The sequence below is a fragment of the Cydia pomonella genome, chromosome 6 (assembly GCF_033807575.1).
Source record: "Cydia pomonella isolate Wapato2018A chromosome 6, ilCydPomo1, whole genome shotgun sequence".
Taxonomy (NCBI): domain Eukaryota; kingdom Metazoa; phylum Arthropoda; class Insecta; order Lepidoptera; family Tortricidae; genus Cydia; species Cydia pomonella.
Genome location: NC_084708.1, coordinates 19,448,706 through 19,468,822, shown reverse-complemented (window position 1 = coordinate 19,468,822; position 20,117 = coordinate 19,448,706). Strand labels below are relative to the sequence as shown.

The following is a 20,117-nucleotide window of genomic DNA, read 5'->3' as shown; positions in this document are numbered from 1 at the left end:
TTTAAATCGCTACGCATAAGTCGTTTTGAAACAAAGCTTACCACAATTAACCTGAAGCAGAATTGAAGCCTATTATTTCTAACGATAAAGCTACCAATAGGTACATATTCATGTGACGTAGATGACAAATGCCAACGGTGCATTGTTTGGGACGAGAGATTAATTGGGCGCATGCAGTTGTGGTTTTCTGCAATAAAGCATTCGAATAAATGTTTTTATTTATTTCAATTTGAGACATGCGAAAATATCCTGCTCTGCTGAGTATAAATAATACAAGGAAGCTCAACCGGGATTACTTCACGAAATTAACTTTATTTAATTACCAAATGTTTTCTCGAAGTTATCGGATTTACAAAAAACTGCCAATGTAAATGAATCAGCTATATATTCCCAAAAAGGGCTTCTTAAATTTTTTTATTTATTGTGAAAAATAATAAAAGCAGGTTTATTCTCTTCTCCTGGTCTTTGGTGTAAATTCCTCATTGCTCGACACTGTCCTAATATTGTCTCAATTCTTAGCAGTTCTCAACGGTCAGCAGGATGGTCAATTATTAAAATTAGACTGTCTAGCATTCAGTACCTAACCTTATCACAGAGTTTAAAACATTAAAAATGTATTGTATAGCTGTAAATATGATGAACATTATATGCTCTTATTCGGCAAATAAAATAAACAGGGATGGACCTCTGAAATAGTCTTGTCAGACCCTCGTCTCTACCTACATTTTTCTTACCAACATTGAAATATCCAAAATATGTATATTTTGAAATATTTTCCAGTATAATGAGGGTCACATACACGACGGTTGAAAAGTGGTTACACCATTGACCTTTAATAGAAGAATTACGTTGAATATTTTTTTTATTCCGTATCAAAATCGACGGCAAACCATAAATATGAAACATTTAAACATTTATTCTGCAAGTAGGCCAAAAGGACTGTTTTACTAATCAATGGCAGATTTCCCTTGTCTACGGAATGACATCAAATAATCCAGTTCCAGTTCAGTCGATGTACAGGTACATTGTATACTGCTGCAAATGTGCATACCTACACGCTTTATGAATGGTATTCATTCACAAAGTGGGTAAGCACTCTTGCAGCTCGCTGCACAGTGTACATACACAGTATTTACAATTTCTACTAAGACCCTGCCTAACTTGTCGGTGCGGAATCGAAGCACTCTATGCAGAACGTAGTATTTCCTCCTGATTGGCCGGCAGGCCCGGGAGTAGAGCGCAACGTTTCTGATGTCACACCGATTTATTTATTTAACCCATATTGCGCAATACATGAGAGTCCTTCCTTACCAATTTTACCGAATATAATAATAACCGAATACTTATCATGTCAGGATTGCCACGAAGGGACTAAATGGGGTTGAAAAGATAACTATCAAACTATTTTTAAAACAATTAACTCTTCAAATTAAGTTTCTTTTTCCAGTAGCTTGCTGGTTACATTTCTTGTTTGCTATGCGACCGTTTGAATCCGGAAGCGACAAGGAGTTTTACTAAGATAAACAAAAGTGAAGTTCCAATTAGTAAGACTACAAAGGTATTTTCAACGGTAATCAATTAAGGTTTTCTTTTAACGGTGTGCACATAAATAGGTTTTATAATTATGAGTTATAATTATGATTCTCCCAGCTAGTAAAAGATATGCACAATTATGTTTGTATTTATCCAATTTCGATTTAAAATTTAAATTTTCTTTCTGAGAATATACCTTCCTCGCATGAAGCAATGGGCCAATTGTAGTAAAAAGTCGAAATACTCGTAGCTTTAGGCAAACAATAAATCGTAGCAGAACGTTCATTAGCGCGGCAACTGCCCACGAGCGGACTGTTAACGTCATCGTGATAATACGAGTAATAGCAATGGCCACTGTGGACTCCCTACCTGGCCATCCACACCGAATTTAATATTAATATAAATACATAAGTAAATAAAAGAGCCAATTACTATGACGACCGGTCTGGCCTAGTAGGTACTGACCCTGCCTATGAAGCCGATGGTCCCGGGTTCAAATCCTGGTAAGGGCATTTATTCGTGTGATGAGCATGGATATTTGTTCCTGAGTCATGGGTGTTTTCTATATATTTAAGTATTTATATATTATATATATCGGTGTCTAAGTACCCTCAACACAAGCCCTATTGAGCTTACAGTGGGATTTAGTCAATTTGTGTAATAATGTTCTATAATATTTATTTAATTACTGGATAGTTAACTCTTGCTAACTTTTTCAACGACCCGACAATGCAAGTCGTAACCAACGCAGATATTGTTTCGAAATATAAGGAGTATCATTACGTAAATATATTATTCGACCATTTTATCGCTGAACTCTATTAAGGATGTACGTTTTTGGCTTGCATTGCTTATAACAATATAACTTAATTATCAGAGCAAAACATAAGTAATTACAACCGAATCTCGTGATGCACGTAGATACATTGTATAAACCTTACATTATTTTAAAATCATACTACCCACTCTCGTCCTCTTCAGTCTGCACAAAATATTATAGATCTATTATCATACGTCACTTCCACCGGCCGTCGGCATCAATAATGCAAGGCGCAGGTCGTTCGACCTGGACCATTAAACTGTTTAATTTTCGACTGGAGCGCTCACAGAGCATCTACGTATATGAAAGCTACTAGCTTCGTGCATACAGTGAGTGGGACATTCGTTTTTAGGGTTCCGTACCCAAAGGGTAAAACGGGACCCTATTACTAAGACTCCGCTGTCCGTCCGTCTGTCACCAGGCTGTATCTCATGAACCGATATTGTATTTCTGTTGCCGCTATAACAACAAATATTAAAAAGTACGAACACTCGGTGGGCGAATCCGACTTACACTTGTCCGATTTTTAAATCTAAATATCGCTAAAATTTCTAGCAAGCATCAAGTACACTCACGGACTAACATTGATAAAACATAGATGTATAGATTTATTGCTTACTTTACAAAACCTTAAGAAATTGTTAATGATAATCGGCTTCTACGTTCATTAGATTCTTGAAGCGACCCTTGATTTCTGTGCAAAAATGGTCTCGAGCTATAAAATTATGTCAATACTGAGGATATATATACCTACACATGTCCTATTTTTTGATCTCTCCCATCCCATGTAAATTGGGAGTAAAGGTTGACGAACCAAAAAGGCGGGATTAGATTACGACTTTGTTCGTAATGCTTCGCAAACGAGACTGGCTGTTCTCCAAATTTTCCCGACATAAACAGATTTAATATTTGTGATATCATAAATACAGAAGAAAATGTGAGAACATCGTATTAAGGAAGAAAAAAATATTTAAATCGGTTCGTTAGGTACTTCAAAAAGGGTCATACATCAAAATCGAATTATTTATATACAATACAAAACAATACCTCTTTATTGAACACCTCACATAGTTGACAATAAATGTACAGAAACAAACAAAGACAATTTGACCCAACCCTTGACCTTTGAAGTTTTGAGAAAATATGAAATTTAATTTAAATTTAAGTCCGTCAATTAAAATTAAAAATTAAAATTATTTATTTGGTCGCATACAATGTTCATATAATTGTGCTAGTATCTCTTTTTAAGTATTGTAAATACTTGTATTAAGAGAATACCGCTCTTCCACTATTGGTAAGTAACAGAGTTATTTTATACTATTAACATTAGATATGGTAACAATTTACAATTATAGTTAGGATTAAAATTGACATTAGAATATCATGCAAAATATAAATATTAGACTAAGAACTAGTGTAAATATTGTTCTATTTAGTATAACAGAGCAAAACCAGTTATTTTCATGAACAGTAGTGTGGTGACTAGTGTACGAAATAGGTAACAATCCAATATTTTGAAAATAATTAGTGAGTGACTAAGTGTGTGTGTGTGTGTGTGTTTGATTGTGTATTTAAGTATATGCATGTAAGATTTGATATAATATGAGTAGATTAAATTTTGGATATTATTTTCTCTCTCTTAAATATCAATATGTTTATTAATTAAGTTATATAGGTAAGCAGATTGTGAAGCGGATTGCCTCCTAGCAAATGCAGTTTTGACTGTTGGAATAGTTAAAACATAATAATTTTTCCTACGTGTGGTTTTTGTGTCTGGCTTATAGTTAGTATTTTTATGAGTTTTTAGTATGAGCTGAAGTATATAGAGTTTTCGTACTGACAATTGGTCACAGGTAATATACAGGTCGCTAGTTGGAAATGTATAGGGTTTACACAACATAACTTTTAGGTGCGCTCTTTGAGCCCTTTCAAGCTCTAGGAACTTAGTTTTGGTAGCACCGACCCAGACGGTGATGCAGTAGGAGAGTACTGATTGCACTAGTGATACATAAATTTGATTCAGTAGTGTTTTAGTGGCTACATTTCTTAAGTTTTTAAAAGTCCACATAAGTTTACGGGTTCTTGCCATAATATTTTCAGTGTGCGCATGCCATGTCAGACGCTGGTCAACCACTGGTCAATCGATGAACGGAACGCTTATGCTTATCACTTTTGGGCCATTTATTACATAATTACAGTAATTTGAATTTTAGCTATCAGGGGAATGATACAATCAACAAGAGGAATGATATAAATGACAAGTGAATGAAAAAAAAACCGCAAGCTGATGAAAATGACTTTTCGACTTTTTAATCGATTGTTTCCAAAAGTATACACTGGATACGCTTGAAACGCTTGTAGAATATATAAGAAGGTTTCGTACATAGAAGCAATACTGGCTACCGAAAGTTGTATTTAGAACTGCATAATAAATGATTATCAGTCAGGCTATCGACCAGCCTTTGATCACTACAACGCTCTTTGCAAGCTTCATGCTATATTTAAAGCCCAATCGAATGATGTGCCACAAGTTGATTTTACTTAATACTAAACGCGTGCTCATTCCTTTAGCACCAGGGGAATATAGATAAGTATATTTTTGATAAACTGCTCTGAAACCGTTATGATTACGATCATATTTAGTAAATCAACGAATGTAAACATTAATGTTTTCGTGTGACAACACTGAATGGCAAAGATCAATAATGAGCCATGAGAATGATATACATAAGCCAATATCTCAGAATTCCAGCGAATAGCTTAGGGGTAGTTTGTTCAAAAATTAGGAGATGTGCGTGCCAGGTTACTAAGATTTCGGCCCTTTGTAACTCTTTATCAAAAAAAGAATCTTGCCCCAATTAGAATAAAATCTTGATTTTAAGTGTAAGTGTAAGGCTTTATTAGTACTTTATCTATCACTTTCATAAACACAAATGTTGGCATTTTATTTTCCTTTAGATTTTTTTTTAGGAAACTTTAATGCTCGTTTATTGGTGTTCACAAAATAATAATTATATTCTCACGATTTAACTAGTTTGGCGAATTTCCGTTTTAAGTGACAAATGTTACGTAACCTAAAAATCCCATAATGCATAAACCGTTGTTTTTTGCATTTTTTACCAAATGACGTAGCCGCATTTTCAGATTTTTGTAGACGGTGGGAATGTTTCCCTGAACCATAGTTTTTGTAAAGAAAACAAACGCAAATAAATTATAAACAGAGCTTCAGGTCTCACCTATTTCCACTGTCTTCTGTAAATGTTCCATTATCTTCGGTTACGGCCATAGGGAATAGGTTACTGTAGAAATTACAGTACCTATATAGAAGAAGAACGTCGCGATTCTTCTTCTCGATTGGTCATAATGAATCATATCAGTTATCTGTCATTCGCACGCATATTTCGTTCAGATTTGTTCACAAGTATAAGTGCGAGCGAGACGCCCGCACGATTGACAGCTAAATGATATGATCCCAGTATAATTCTAATATCGGTTTGATATCACTGCACGTTTGAATTGGCTTGTATGTCCCCCGTCATATCTGTCCGTGTGTTCGTGATAAACTCAGCACTAGCGTGCCATCGTCCAGCTTGTGACTAGCATGACTGACCTGCCTGCGCGCGCATGTCGCGCGACACAACGGCGCCGTGCGCGTTGTGCGCGCGGCATCGGTATACGGCGGCGTGGACGTCCTGCCGGTAGCGTGTGGCCGGGAACGGCAGCAGCACTAGCGTGCCGTTGTCCAGCACCTGCCTGTAACAATAAAAATAGATGTCTTAAATAAGAATAAAGTAACCTAACACTCCCCCTTCCCCACTCCTGAGCCGAGACCAGTATTATCGAGGCCCTACTGTACTTATATTTAGTACGTATTTTATCTACTTAATGGACTTCCTGGTTCCAAATATCGGTAACTCTCTGTTTTCTCGTGTATTTTATGGCTTATTGTATTTAACACGTTTTACAAAATAGGTACTCCCAATTTCCTTGAAAAGTCGTTGGTTTTGAGTTCACAATTAAAATATATCGAATATTAAGAACTCATCCTCCAATTCGTAACTAAATAAATATGTTTGTAAATATTTCCTTATCAATATTTATCTCAAAGAAACGAGTAGGTAAGAATAAATGTATGTCGATGGCGTGGAAGTTAGGGAAAACGCTAGACGCTGATGATAGTCCCCGCTTCCTAAAGTTACCGTGTAAAGCTTTTCTATTAATAGCAGGGCAAGATATTTTGGTAACAATAAATAAATACGTAAAAATGTGTAGGTGTATACGATGAATAGAGAATGAGTACAAATTTAACTTACTGTGGAGCGTTTTAAATTATTTTTTAGTCTGTAATGCGTGAAAAACTTCAGCGATTAGATAAGGGGTCAAAAGTAATGAGCATATAATGAGTAGCAATCTATCCTGTAAAAACTATTAAGTAGTTCAATTCGGACGTACACTGACATCAGAATGATATTTGTTATATTTTTTAGTTATCGTGCGTCTCGCCCATCTACAATACACGGACGGCAAGTACGAGCGAAATGCACGATAATTGAATGACATTAATTAGATGTCATTCTGATACCAGTGTACTTTAGAATTGGCCTATAGGTTCTAGAGTCGTAGAGTAACATTGATCATAGATTTTTAAAGTAAGTACCTATAAGGAATTTGCTTCTGTGTTTTCTACATTCGCAAATTCTTAGTTCGCGTTAAATAAAAATTATTTGTTTATAGCTTGATGCTTGAAAAATGTATTTTCACTCAAAATTTACACGTATCCAAATAATTCATCTGAAATTGCAACCGTGTGCGAGTTTTGTACAAAATGATTTTTGTTATTTATTTATCATCGCTAATCGTAATGTATATAGTGCTGAATTAACAATATCATTCAAGTTCAAAGGAAAATTCTTAACAGTAAGTATGTAAAGTAATATATATTCGTGTGTACTCATATAAACAATATCTACCACCAACCGTGACGTCACAAACGGACGCGAGGCATTTTCGCGCGAGGTTTAAAGTAGTAGCTATAAAAACTGCAATTATTTATTATAAAACTTTTGAGAATTATTGTGTTTTTCGGAATCAATACAAGTGTAACGACAATAATAAAGGGAATTTAAAAAAAAACATCATGAAAATTGCCTGTATATTAAGGTATCCGTATCTATATTTTCAAACGTGATCGTACCTTACACCAGTTTGATAGCACTGTTTTCGAATGCGGCTGACTCTTTTTATATGTTATATGAAATACATCCTAAACTTATTATGGCATTATTATTATTATTTGGTCACGAGATCGTTTTACCAAGTTTTCCATCAGTTTTCTACTCGGCAATCCAACAAAGACACGGAAGTTCGAACGCAAACAACCGTAATTCACTTACGAGCGGTAATCACAAACAATCAACGACACGAAAGATTTGCCAACTCATCAATTGTGATAAAATTCCAATGTTCGACTTTAATTTCCTCCGCGGACTGGCAGGCGACAGAATTAAGGGCAGATTGCCCTGTTTTTTTAGAAAGAAAAAAAGAAGGAATGTAATTGGCGCCCGGGCCGCACCCCGGGATTGGTCGGAATATTTAAAAGGTGCTTTGCTTGTGCATATTTGAAGTGGGGCAGAACTACGTAAGTAGTTGACGAAGACGTGTTTATATTACACTACAATTAATAGTGGTCGTGTATAATTCGGCCAATACAAATACAAATAATTTATTGAAAAAGTATTGTATAGTGGTATCTCTTAAAGACTAAGGATACGGAACAGTTTACAAATGCCTGAACTAGGAGTTCCTGTGTTTCTGGCAGAAAAGGACAATATTAATTAAGGTACTCATAATAGTTAAGAAAAATAAATATGTGTGCATACTAATGAGTATTGTGTTAAAAAAAAAAAAAATTACAATCTTACACAAATCGACCTAGTCCCAAACTAAGCAAAGCTTATGCTATGGGTACTAGGCGACGATACATATACATCTATAGATAAATACATACTTATATACATAGAAAACACCCATGACTACTCAGGAACAAATATCTGTGTTCATCACACAAATAAACGCCCTTACCGGGATTCAAACCCAGGACCATCGGCTTCATTCATAGGCAGGGTCACAAGTGTCACAACCCACTAGGCCAAACCGGTCGTTATAGTCTATAGTTCGTGTCATTCATGATGACGCGCAGATTTGTCAAATCTAACCTTTAATGACATTTTCGTTAATGACACGAGCTGTAACTAGCTTCTGTCCACGACTAGTGAAATAGTCAAACTAAAAAAAATTTACACTATTAGAGTCGGATCAAACTAACTCTGAATGGCATTTACAAAGTGTGATAGTGTCATCGTTTATGACAAATTTCTATAAACATGATGACATTTATAATGACGCCTCCTCACTTTGTTCAATTCGGTGCGAGTTAGCTTAAACGGACTCTATTTTCTGCCTAAAAATACAAAATTAATTTACATTTGCGTACATTTCGCCGAACCCTAAAACGAAACAACCTTTCGCAACATTACGTAACATTGAACGTTGGGACGATTTCCTTTGATTGTAATTGTTTTGTGATTACTGGAAAATAAGAAAGCCAACTTTTTGTTGTACGATTGGAAATTATTTCGCCAAATTGAATGCTGTGCTTTTCTAAACTAAAAGATATAATATGGGAACTACATAAACCATTTCGTGAGAATCAAAATGTTTGATGTTCATTGTCAGCGATTGTCAAATCTGGCTATTCTTTACAGGGGGCCTACCCAAGTTAGTCTGTGCGAAAGAGAAGAATCGTGGAATATATGAGACAATACATTTTATGAATCTTCTCTTTGCTCTAGACTCTAACAATCGTTAATAGAAAACGCCCATAAAAACTTAAATTATGTATGTACTTATGGAAGTATTCAAGTGAGTTTTCGTGGCATCTTAATTCTAATAATACCTGGGAAACCGAGCTTTGCTCGGAAAACATATAAAAACTCAGAAATGCGCGTTTTCCCTGAGCTAAGACCTAGCTAGATCGATTTTTCGCCCCCGAAATCCTCCGTATAGAAAATTTCATCTAAATCGTTAGGGCTGCTTCCGAGATCCCCGAAATATATATACACACACCGTGTGTCTTTTATTTCCGTTAATTTCAAGGGTGCATTCCTGAGCTTAAATTATGTAACTTTCTCAAAGAAACCGGTATTGTAATTAACTCCATTTCGGAAATAATCAGTAATTAATTTTTATCTTATAAGGCCCTTACGAGCGAGTACACTTGCCTTAGGGCCCGTTTACACATTGATTAGTGTTTAGTTCGAGTGTATACATTTGCTACTAATCGTAAGTACCATCTCGGACGATCGATGTTCGAAATGACATTGATATGTCACAGTTTTAAATTATTTGGTTGAGTTAAATGTAATGTACGTATCATAAAAACGCTATATGCAATATTTAATTACTTTTATAAAAATATAAAATAACAAAAAACATCTATAAAAAAAGTTTTTTTTTTTTGATAATTAACTATGCCATTTAGTTTCCTTAAACGTATTTACAGATACCCCGAAGTTAACGGAATTCAATAAAAACACGGTGTTTATATATTTTTTTTATTATTTCGTTTGGCGTTTTGTAGTTGCTCTTATAAATTCCGCTGTGTGATATGTAAGTTTTTTAAGAAAGATTTTTTATGTTTTTAAAAATCGAGTAGTTGGAATTTACAAGCGCGGCGACGTTTTGGCAATGAAAGGATGCCATCTTTGCTAGGCCTCCAGGTCCTTTATCTCAATCCATTATAATGAAATGTTGTGAGTAGGGTCGATAATTTTTGCATGAATATTGTTTTAGAGACTTTTTTTCTTTAATAATCAAGTCATAGAGCTTCGCTAGCTCACACAGTTACTAGTTTAATCATATTTAGAGATCTCTTTAGCATTCTAAAATGTTCCTTCATTAGTTAAACCTAGAAAACAATGAAAATAGGCTACTTTCTAACCATACTCGTGTCTGTTTTACTAAACCTAAACAATAGTTTATCTGTTTATGTTTAAATAAACGAGGGTGTCATGACATGAATTGACTTGAATTGAAAGAGTAACAATTCCTAACAGTTTATTGAAGTTAGTGCGCGGACCATATTTCTTCTCGGAACTGCGTTGGGTTTAGCTTGCTCCCTTTATGTGCCCTAAATGAATTTATAAGGGTCTTAGGGAACTTTCTTGTTCCGACATAGATCACATACTACCTAAATAAAATGGAAAAGGAATTATTTTATTTAGTACCAACGGTAATTATTTAGAAAACAATGTTCCAATCCAATCCAATACAGTTTGAACTTTAATACAACTAAAAAAATAACCTCTTAATTTATGTGTTCATATTGCAGTAATAACTATAACAATACAAATACGAAATTCTTTATTTTTGTAACTTACACGGTAAAATACCGATAACAATGTTCATAGTTGTGCCAAACAACTGGAAAAACCTTAAATGTATTTTTTTATTACAAAAAATGCTTTTAAGCAGCCTATATGTACGGTAAAAGAATATAGACGCTGTAAAACCTTATTGAATGAACATGACAGCTAAATTATAATTTTCCAAGAAATGACAAATAATTTATTTGCTTGAACCATAGTAATTTGGTTATTGTGTGTCTCGCTCGCACAAAGACACATACCTACAGATAAATACGAGCGAGATGCACGCGCGAATTATAACTGAAGGCATCATTGAGATATCATTTTGATGTCAAGTGTACGTTCAAACTGGGCTCTAAGTTTCAAATGAAGACCTGCGAAACTAAATATTTTTTCTAGGAAGTTATTTTTATATATTTATAATTATCAACAGGAGGCGTACCCAAACGCATCCGAACGTCACATACGATGAAAATCAAAATACATTACATTTTTTTCCATTCGCAATTCCATTAACGTTCCGACAGCAGCTTTTTTTTTCGACATAATAATATTATAAGGAAGTAAACACCGTGTCTACCGGTTTCTAAAAGGCTTGTAGATACATATGTAGATATATTCTATGACAATATTGATATAATATGCCCAAGGGAAATTTCCGGAGCCGATTCGTACCCTATTCGGGGCCACCTAACCGCTTTTCTATTTTTAATCATATTATGGCTTTAATAATTGTATTAAGTAGGTACTTATTGTTATTATGTTTAGCGGGGGGTCGGGTCGTCTGGATGACTAACATAATAACGGTTTTCGATCAAATCTGTTTATTATGTATCTAGTAGATTCTAGTCTCTTGGATATTATTATGTAAGGGCATATTCGTCTTACTTGTATTACTTATTACGTTATTGAAATAATCAAGTCAAGTAACAAATGTTAGATAAGCATGGTTCACTAAGAACACTATTGACGTTTTCTCAGAAATAATTAATTTTCGCTGAATATATATGGTAGTCGAGTCGGTGGATTTTAATGTCCTTCATTTGTTCCACACTGAAAGCGACACCGTGTTATACGCGATGAAGTTTAGTCAAGAGTACATATTGGAGAAGAAATGGGAATACGCTCAGATCATTCACGCGTTATTCGTGGATTTTAAAAAAGCTTATGACAGCATTGACCGGGGGACCCTGTAGGTACATCATTCTGAGGAATTTTGGTGTCCCAAATGGGCTGGTTGACTTGATTGAAATGGCCACCAAATAAAGTAAAATGAGGGTTAGAGTCAGCAACTAATTAACAGAAGAGTTCGCTGTAATAACATGACTAAAGCAAGATGATTCCCTGTCACCTATGCTGTTCAATTTAGTCTTAGAATATGCGGTTCGAAACGTGCTTGCACTACGAGTAGATATCGGGCTAGAACTGAATGGGAACCATGCGGTGATAGGATATGCAGACGATCTAGCCATGCTTGGAGAAACGAAACAGGATGTTGCCGAGTCCGCTGCAGTCCTGGAAACCGAGGCCAAAAAGGTGGGCCTAAGTATCAGCCATGAAAAGTCAGAGTATCTTGAGTACATGAAACGCTATAAAAACACGCGCGTTAAAAGAGAAGATCTTCATGTTGGAGATGCCATATATAAAGGGGTGGCCAAATTTAGATACTTAGGCTGCACCGTCACCGACACAAATACTCGTGAGGAGGAAATTGACATCCGGGTTCATAACGCCTTGCGATGTAGTGCCGCCCTTCATAAAGTGTAAGTGTCCAAACTCTGAGTAAGAACACAAAAATACGCATATATAAGTCGGTCATACGGCCGATGCTCATGTACGGATGCGAGACTTGGACACTAATACTTAAAGAATAAAATAAACTTCTGGTGACAGAAAGGAGAATACTTCGAAAGATCCTGGGCCCTGTGAGAAGAGAGGATGGCAGTTTTAGACTCCGCAAAAACGTCGAGATTGAAGATCTTGTGGCTACACCCAATATTGTCGACGAAACAAAAGCTCACCGTCTCCGCTGGCTTGGCCACGGTTTGAGAATGGAGTAGGATCGTGGCGCTAAAAGGGCATACCTGGGACGCCCGGTAGGGCGGAGGCCTATCGGACGTCCCAGATATCGCTGGGGCGATGCTGTTGAAGCGGACTTGCGCGATCTCCAAGCCGATAACTGAAGGAACTCTTTTCTTGAAGGTTTGAAGGTCGTATCGGTCCGTTAATACCGCAGGCGACAGTTCATTCCACAGTTTAGCTATGCGAGGCAGAAAGTTCCTGAAGAAACGCACAGTTGAGGACTGACAACCATCTAAGTGGAGAGGATGTAAATGCTGTCGCGTAGGGCGATAGCGAAAAGAAGCGGCAGGGATTAATCCGAACAATTCCTCGGAGCACTCCCCGTTGTACATGCGATAGAAAATGCAGAGCGAGGCCACATCTCTACGTAGCGCCAAGGAGTCAAGCCGATCCGAAATACGCTGGCAGTCGACAATTCGAGTCGCTCTTCGTTGGATGCGGTCCAGAGGGAGAAGCTGGTACTGGGGTGCCCCTGCCCATAGATGAGAACAGTATTCCATTTGCGGGCGCACCTGCGCCTTATAAAGTGGTCTAAATGTGGTGATTTTTGGTTTGGTATCAATCACTCCGTAACTTCGCAATAGAAGTACTCTTCTCACGACCATAAACTTGAATATTTTGACAGATCAGATTCATAATACTGTTAATAAATAATGGTTATACAGTCACGTCTGAATACATCGACATGATCGAAGTGCCAAAAATATGTATACACGACTTTATGGCCCATATATTAGGGTAGTGTATACATATTTTTGGCACTTTGTCCGTATCGATATTTTCAGACGTGACCGTACCTAGAGATTGATTCCTTTTTCCTTTGAAATTTATGTAGTTTTAGGAACTATCAATAACTCCATATCTCGAAAGTCGTACCATTTATATACTAAACTTTATCACATCTGCGCATTTAGAGGTACATTTCACTTTAATGTTCATTACATATAAAACATTCGGGTGCAGAATTATTATCTAGACCACATATTCGCCGTCAACAGAAATAACCGGCTAGTAACTGGTAATTTTACCTTATCAATATTACATTTTCTATTGAACAAGTAAACATCGATTTTTGTTGATATATATTTATAATATAAACATTTAAATTTATAAATATTATAGGACATTATTACACATATTGACAAAGTCTTAAAGTAAAGCTCCATAAGGTTTGTGTTGTAGGTTATTGTTGTAGTAGTACTTAGACAACGATTTATATAGACAATATATAAATACATTACAAAACTCTCATGACTCAGAAACAAATATCCGTGCTCATCACACAAATGAATGCCCTTGCCAGGATATGAACCCGGTACTATCGGCTTCATAGGCAGGGTCACTAACGATGAGGCGATACGGGTCGTTAAGTGATATGATATTTTTATGTAAAAATGTAAGCCCTATTCAACTAAGCTGCTATTTATTAATTTTGCTGGTTCTATTTTCCTTTAAAAATCATTTGTAGTTTTACACTTATGTAAAATGTATAATTGTTGGTGCAATAAAGAATATTTACTTACTTACTTACTTACTTAATATGTGATCCTTATTAGTCAATATTTAGTGACTGACAATATTTAAGACAAGAAATATATCGAAATAATCTTGAGAAAATATAAATTAGTATCTTTATTTTCAAATGGACAATGTTCAACTTTCCTAATGAATACAAAGGTATTGCTCTCACTAACAAAGGACCTAACTAATTCCAGCCTCACAAAGCCCTTAGTCCCTTTAAATCACATGACCCAGCTATCTCATTAAACTCAATGATAAAAATTTATGTCAAAAGTTAAGCGGCTGGCTTATAAGGGGCCATTAAGTTTTGTTTTTGAGTTGCCGCTTATGGGGCCTCTTTGTTAACGAGATTCAAACTTTGTTTTGGCAAAAAGTAACTTTGAGGTGTAATTGAGAATTTTAATATCTAATTTGAAAAGGTGGAGGTTTTCATTTGAGTTTTATATACTCGTACCTTCTTTTAAAATCCGAGTTTTCACTCATTTCATCATTTGCGGAACTTTGCCCTAGTTAAACCTCGACCTGTAATCATAGTCAAAATCCAAATTCAACGTGACCAACTTGTCGTGGTCAAATAAAAAATATAAATCCTACAGGGCTGCTATTTTTGAAAATGGAGCGCTCAATTTGGTGCGCTCCCTTCAATATATCTCCACTACTAGGAATTTTATCGTATAACTAGATTTCCAATTTCTAGTACTCGTATTTTAAAATATCATTTCTTGTTTTCCAAAGATTTTCGAGTACCCGAAATTCAAAAATCGGCCCCAGATCGGTATTTTACGAACTGCTGATATTGAGGATCTTTCCACTTTACACAAGGACTTATTTGTAGGTAGCAGGCTCAGAAATAGTAAAAACCAAATAAGAATCTAAACAATAGTCAATTAAAATTGTATAAGAGATCTTAGTGTGGGAATACCGATTTACCAAACTATTCGTTTGAAGTCAATTGGAGCAAGAGCGGTTTGACTATCAAACTTCGAATACCTGACGCAAGTTAGTGAAGGAATTGTTAATGGCCGACAACTTTTGGTCAGATCAAACCACTGACGTGAAAGTTTCAAGCTATTTCAATACGAAACGAAGAAAAAAAATTACGCCAAGTTAGTAGTAGTAGTTTAAAATTTTTTTAATGAGCACTATCCTGTTGAAAACAACCCATAGGTTCAACCCAAGTATGATTCAAGTGATGTAATATGTTGTAAAACAACATTTGAAAGAACATAAGTTAAAGAGGTAGTGTTGAATTCTAGGGTGCTGCATTGCTGCTGAATTAATCCTTTGACTCCCTTACCCGTTGCGCTGAGTGTGAAATTGTGAATCCAATTTCACCGTATCAGGGCAAATTGTGATTGAGTTCTGTCTTACAAGAGGTAACCTTTCAGCCAACAAACACATTTAAATAAATAAATAAATATTCCATGCAAATCGACTAAATACCGCAATAAGCTCAATGTGCCCGTCTCATACCTATATGAATAGCCTTACCGGACAAATTAGACAATGTCATGATACTACAACATTCAATAATTACAAATAGCGTATATTCTTAGAAAGTCATATTCACTTTCCCTAACCTGTATCATGTAGCGAATATTGATAATAATAACAATTTTAGTACTTTTTCCGTAAGGTTTACTTCAAGCACATACCGTTTCCGACATTCATCTACACACGTCAAAGTCTTATAACAGTGATAAAAACAAACCAACAAGGAAAATCATTAGTTACCGTCTGTTAAAGGTAAACGAAGGGCCATAGCTAATGCTAGAGTAACCACGTGGAAACTACGTAATAAACAACAACAATAATTATCGTTCCGACATAATCCTCGACAACCTCGGACCGGGATCGGATGCCTTAAGTTTAAGGGTTTAAGGGAGAACGCGTAGACAATCTTAAGGGATGATTATTTATAATTTACGTATGCTGTTCAATTTCTATATTGTGATATATTTGACGACCGGTCTGGCCTAATGGGTAATGACCCTGCCTATGACGCCGATGGTCCCGTGTTCAAATCTGGTAAGGACATTGGTGTGTTGAGCACGAATATTTGTTCCTGAGTCATGGGTGTTTTCTTTGTATTTATATATTATATATATCGTTATCTAAGTACCTACAACACAAGCCTTATTGAGCTTACTGTGGGACTTAATAAATTTTTGTAATATTTATTTATTTATTTAATCTTTATTGCACAGTACATGAAGGTACAAATGGCAATAATGTCCCATAATATTTATTTATTATTTATTTGTCTATATTAAAATTTTTTAACCCCATACGACCACTAATATAGCTTAAGCAAAGGCATTTTTTATATATTGTGGAATAAATAAAAACTATAAATCGAGACTTTACTAATACGATTTTATAGAGTGGATTATGAAGTTCTAATGTAATGGGTTTATCGTGTGTCCCATCACCATACCTCGTGTGTAGAATGTTGATGCCTATGACAGTTCCTCCAATTCCCATTTGGTTAGGCTTAATTTAAAAAATAATTTGAAGAAATATGTATTTATCGTACTTTATTACTTAAATGTTATGTTTCTAAATAAATGAATGTACTGAAGTTCTAAAAAAATGTATTCAAACATTTAACATGACTCTCAAAACTTAAAATTCATATCATAGGGATCATCATCATTCGACGCGACAGATTTTTTTAATACTACGTCGGTTGCAAACAAGCATACAGCCCGCCTGATGGTAAACAGTTTCCGTAGCGTATGTACGCATGCAACTCCAGAGGAGTTACATGTGCGTTGCCGACCCTAACACTCCGCACCCTCGTTGAGCTCTGGCAACCTTACTTACCGGCATACGTACATTAGACATAATTATGTTTTTTTGTATGTTCATTACTTATTTGCGCTTAAGTATTTGATATGTGAATTGTTTATAGTTTTGGTATTTTAAAATTGTTGTTGACCCGACTGTGTATAGTGATCGAAAATCAAAACAAATAATCAACCCAAAACAACACACGAATATATTTCTGAAAAAATCTTCCTTTCGCTCCAGTGCAGCTATGTCTCAAGTAACCTCACAAGTACGTTCCTCTTTGCTCTCACCCCTCATGACATACCGTCGTCCTTCGTAAATTTTCGCGGGTCACTGCTCAAAGGATGCGGGATCATTAGGGAATGTTTCGTCGCTCAAGAGTGCTGAAAAAATCACCAAGTGTTGATAGTGAGATACTGGGAGTTAATTGGATCTTGTCTAGCGAGGATTGTTGAATTGTAAATCATGGAAGTAGACAAAACAAAGTGATTAATTATACACCAAGTAAGTAGATATCCGAGTATCTTGAAAGATGAATAGCCGCTAGCATGGAAATAAAACTCCCCCACTGACTACACGATGCCATATGTAGCGGTCGTTGACGGTCAAAAGGCAGATACGTTCATTGTACTAACTTACCCAATCAGGCTCAATCATTATAATATTTAAAAGCTGTTGACAGTTTTATCATTAATTTCAAAAATAATCAATTGTTTCGGCAACAGCTACACGATTCTCACTTTACCAAACAGAATTTGAAATAGAGGAGTATTATCAAAGAAAACTTTGTGGCCACGTAAATTTACTGCCATATTTCGACACATGATTAAAACTTTTAGTACAGTCAAGTATAAAAATATGGGTGTACACATCTTACTCAAAAATATGTCCCAGAGCATCTTATTCCAGTGTAATAAGAGCGTAGTACCATATTTATGAGACGATTCTTTCGACACATATTTTTGCACAAGACTGTACGCCATTCGACTTTGAGCCTTGTTCTTTTACTGTGTTAAATTAGGTAAATATCAAAAAGTGGCGCCATCTTACCGGATACAACCTAAAAGTTATGGCACTATCGCTCGAAATGATGTCGCCATACCTTTGGTCTTTGATCTATTAGACGGCCCCACTTTTTGATATTTAACAAATTAAACACATGTTAGTGAAAGAATAAGGGTCATAGTCAAATCAACTTTATATCTCTCGTTTTAAAAGTTCTAAAAATAATCAAAAAATTCACTTGTCAGTTGACACTAAGTCCCACAGTAAGCTCAATAATGATTCTGTTGTGGGTACTTAGACAACGATAACTGTAATATATAAATACTTAAATACATAGAAAACCCCCATGACCCAGGAACAAATATCAGATCTGTGCTCATCACACAAATAAAAACCCTACCCACGATTTAAACCCGGGACCATCAGCTTCATAGGCAAGGTCACAAGGCCAGACAGGTCGTCAAAATATTATTATATTGGTAAATATAAGTATTAAATAAATAAACAAAATTTTCCTACTCCCAAAACTAAGCTAGATTCTACTAGAAAATTGCCGCGCAACTACTTCACCAATCGCCTGAGTAAAATTTTAGACCAATAACTTATAATAAGTTATACGCTTTCCTTTCAAGATGAATTTATTAAAAACAAATTATTTTGCCTATGTGATGGAAGGAGGTTGTAGTTAAAACTACAGCAAATAAGACTTCTTTAAGTAAACTCATATGCTGATAAGATGTCGGCAGGTACTCATATAAAATAAAATCTAACTACGTCTGCGGTTTAATAAGATTCGCGGAAGCTGCGCTTGCCTGAGTTAAGTACTTTGTGTTGTGGCTTGACTAAGTACGGCGAAGCCCGTGCCTTCCTATTATGGAACAAAGTTAACAGGTTTTCTAATAAGTTTAAGTTTTGGCTTGGCGATTTCTATCTTCTGCGCCGTTGTGATAACCTGATGAATTTACATGAGACATGATGAAATATAGTAACTGTACGAGATTTCGTCATAAAATATACCTCCATACACCTGATATGCTAGATATATATGATATATATAGAACAGTTATTTGAAACTTAACCAAATATTAAGATTTTTTTTTATCTCTTAATACCTAGTTGTTATGCCAAGAGACGGCGAGGAGCCAATAATGGTAGTACATTAAGTATTAAATTAGTTTTCGTGTTAATTTTATTGAATGACTTGCTATTTAATTTTCTTATTTTTATTTAGTATTATATTGCCTCCAGCTTCAGTAGTTCTCGTAGTCACAGAAACACTAACATATTGTGTAAGTTCTGTGTTATTATCGTTGGTTAATGGGGAATTCTATATAGACTCCTGTCAGCAAAGTTGAGTGGTGTGCAAAACACACTGTACAAAAGGCAAACTTAATGTGATAAGGCTTTCTTTACCAGTCAACCTTTAGGTAAAGCAGATAAATTGTAGGCGGTGCAAAAAACACGTAGTATAGATGATACAATTAGCTACCTGTACGAACACAATACAATAATAAGAAATACTCAAACATATACATGCACGTATATAAATAATATTGATACAAAAAAAATATACTTACATATACATACATATGAAATCAGATGAACTTACGAAGCAGAAACACTATGAATTTCCAGCACTGCCAGCAAGGTGCTCACTTAAAGATTTTTCAAAAGCAAACCAGTAGGACTAAGATGGTAGGCTCTTTATCATTTGTCACCAGGCCTGTCACGTTCTAACAAGTATGTAAGCGCGAAAGTGATGGGCATAGTAAAAAGTGATAACAATGGAACCATGATGCCGCCGCTGTTCGGATTCGGACACTATTTAATTTTGACAGGGAGACTATTCCAAAGGCGAGCTGCCTGAATAGAGAAAGAATCAGACATGTAACCAGTTCGGTGAGATGGTATAGACAGAGATATATTGCAGCTGACGG

General features: G+C 35.6%; 1 protein-coding gene across 1 annotated transcript in view; it reads right to left on the bottom strand.

Annotated features, from left to right (window-relative positions):
• LOC133519218 (cell adhesion molecule Dscam2) overlaps positions 1 to 20,117 on the bottom strand; it is a 245,798-nt gene that overhangs the window by 154,495 nt on the left and 71,186 nt on the right. The window contains exon 3 of the mRNA XM_061853212.1: positions 5,964 to 6,106. Within this exon, the coding sequence (XP_061709196.1) occupies positions 5,964 to 6,106 (143 nt within the window). The remainder of the gene's footprint in view (positions 1 to 5,963; positions 6,107 to 20,117) is intronic.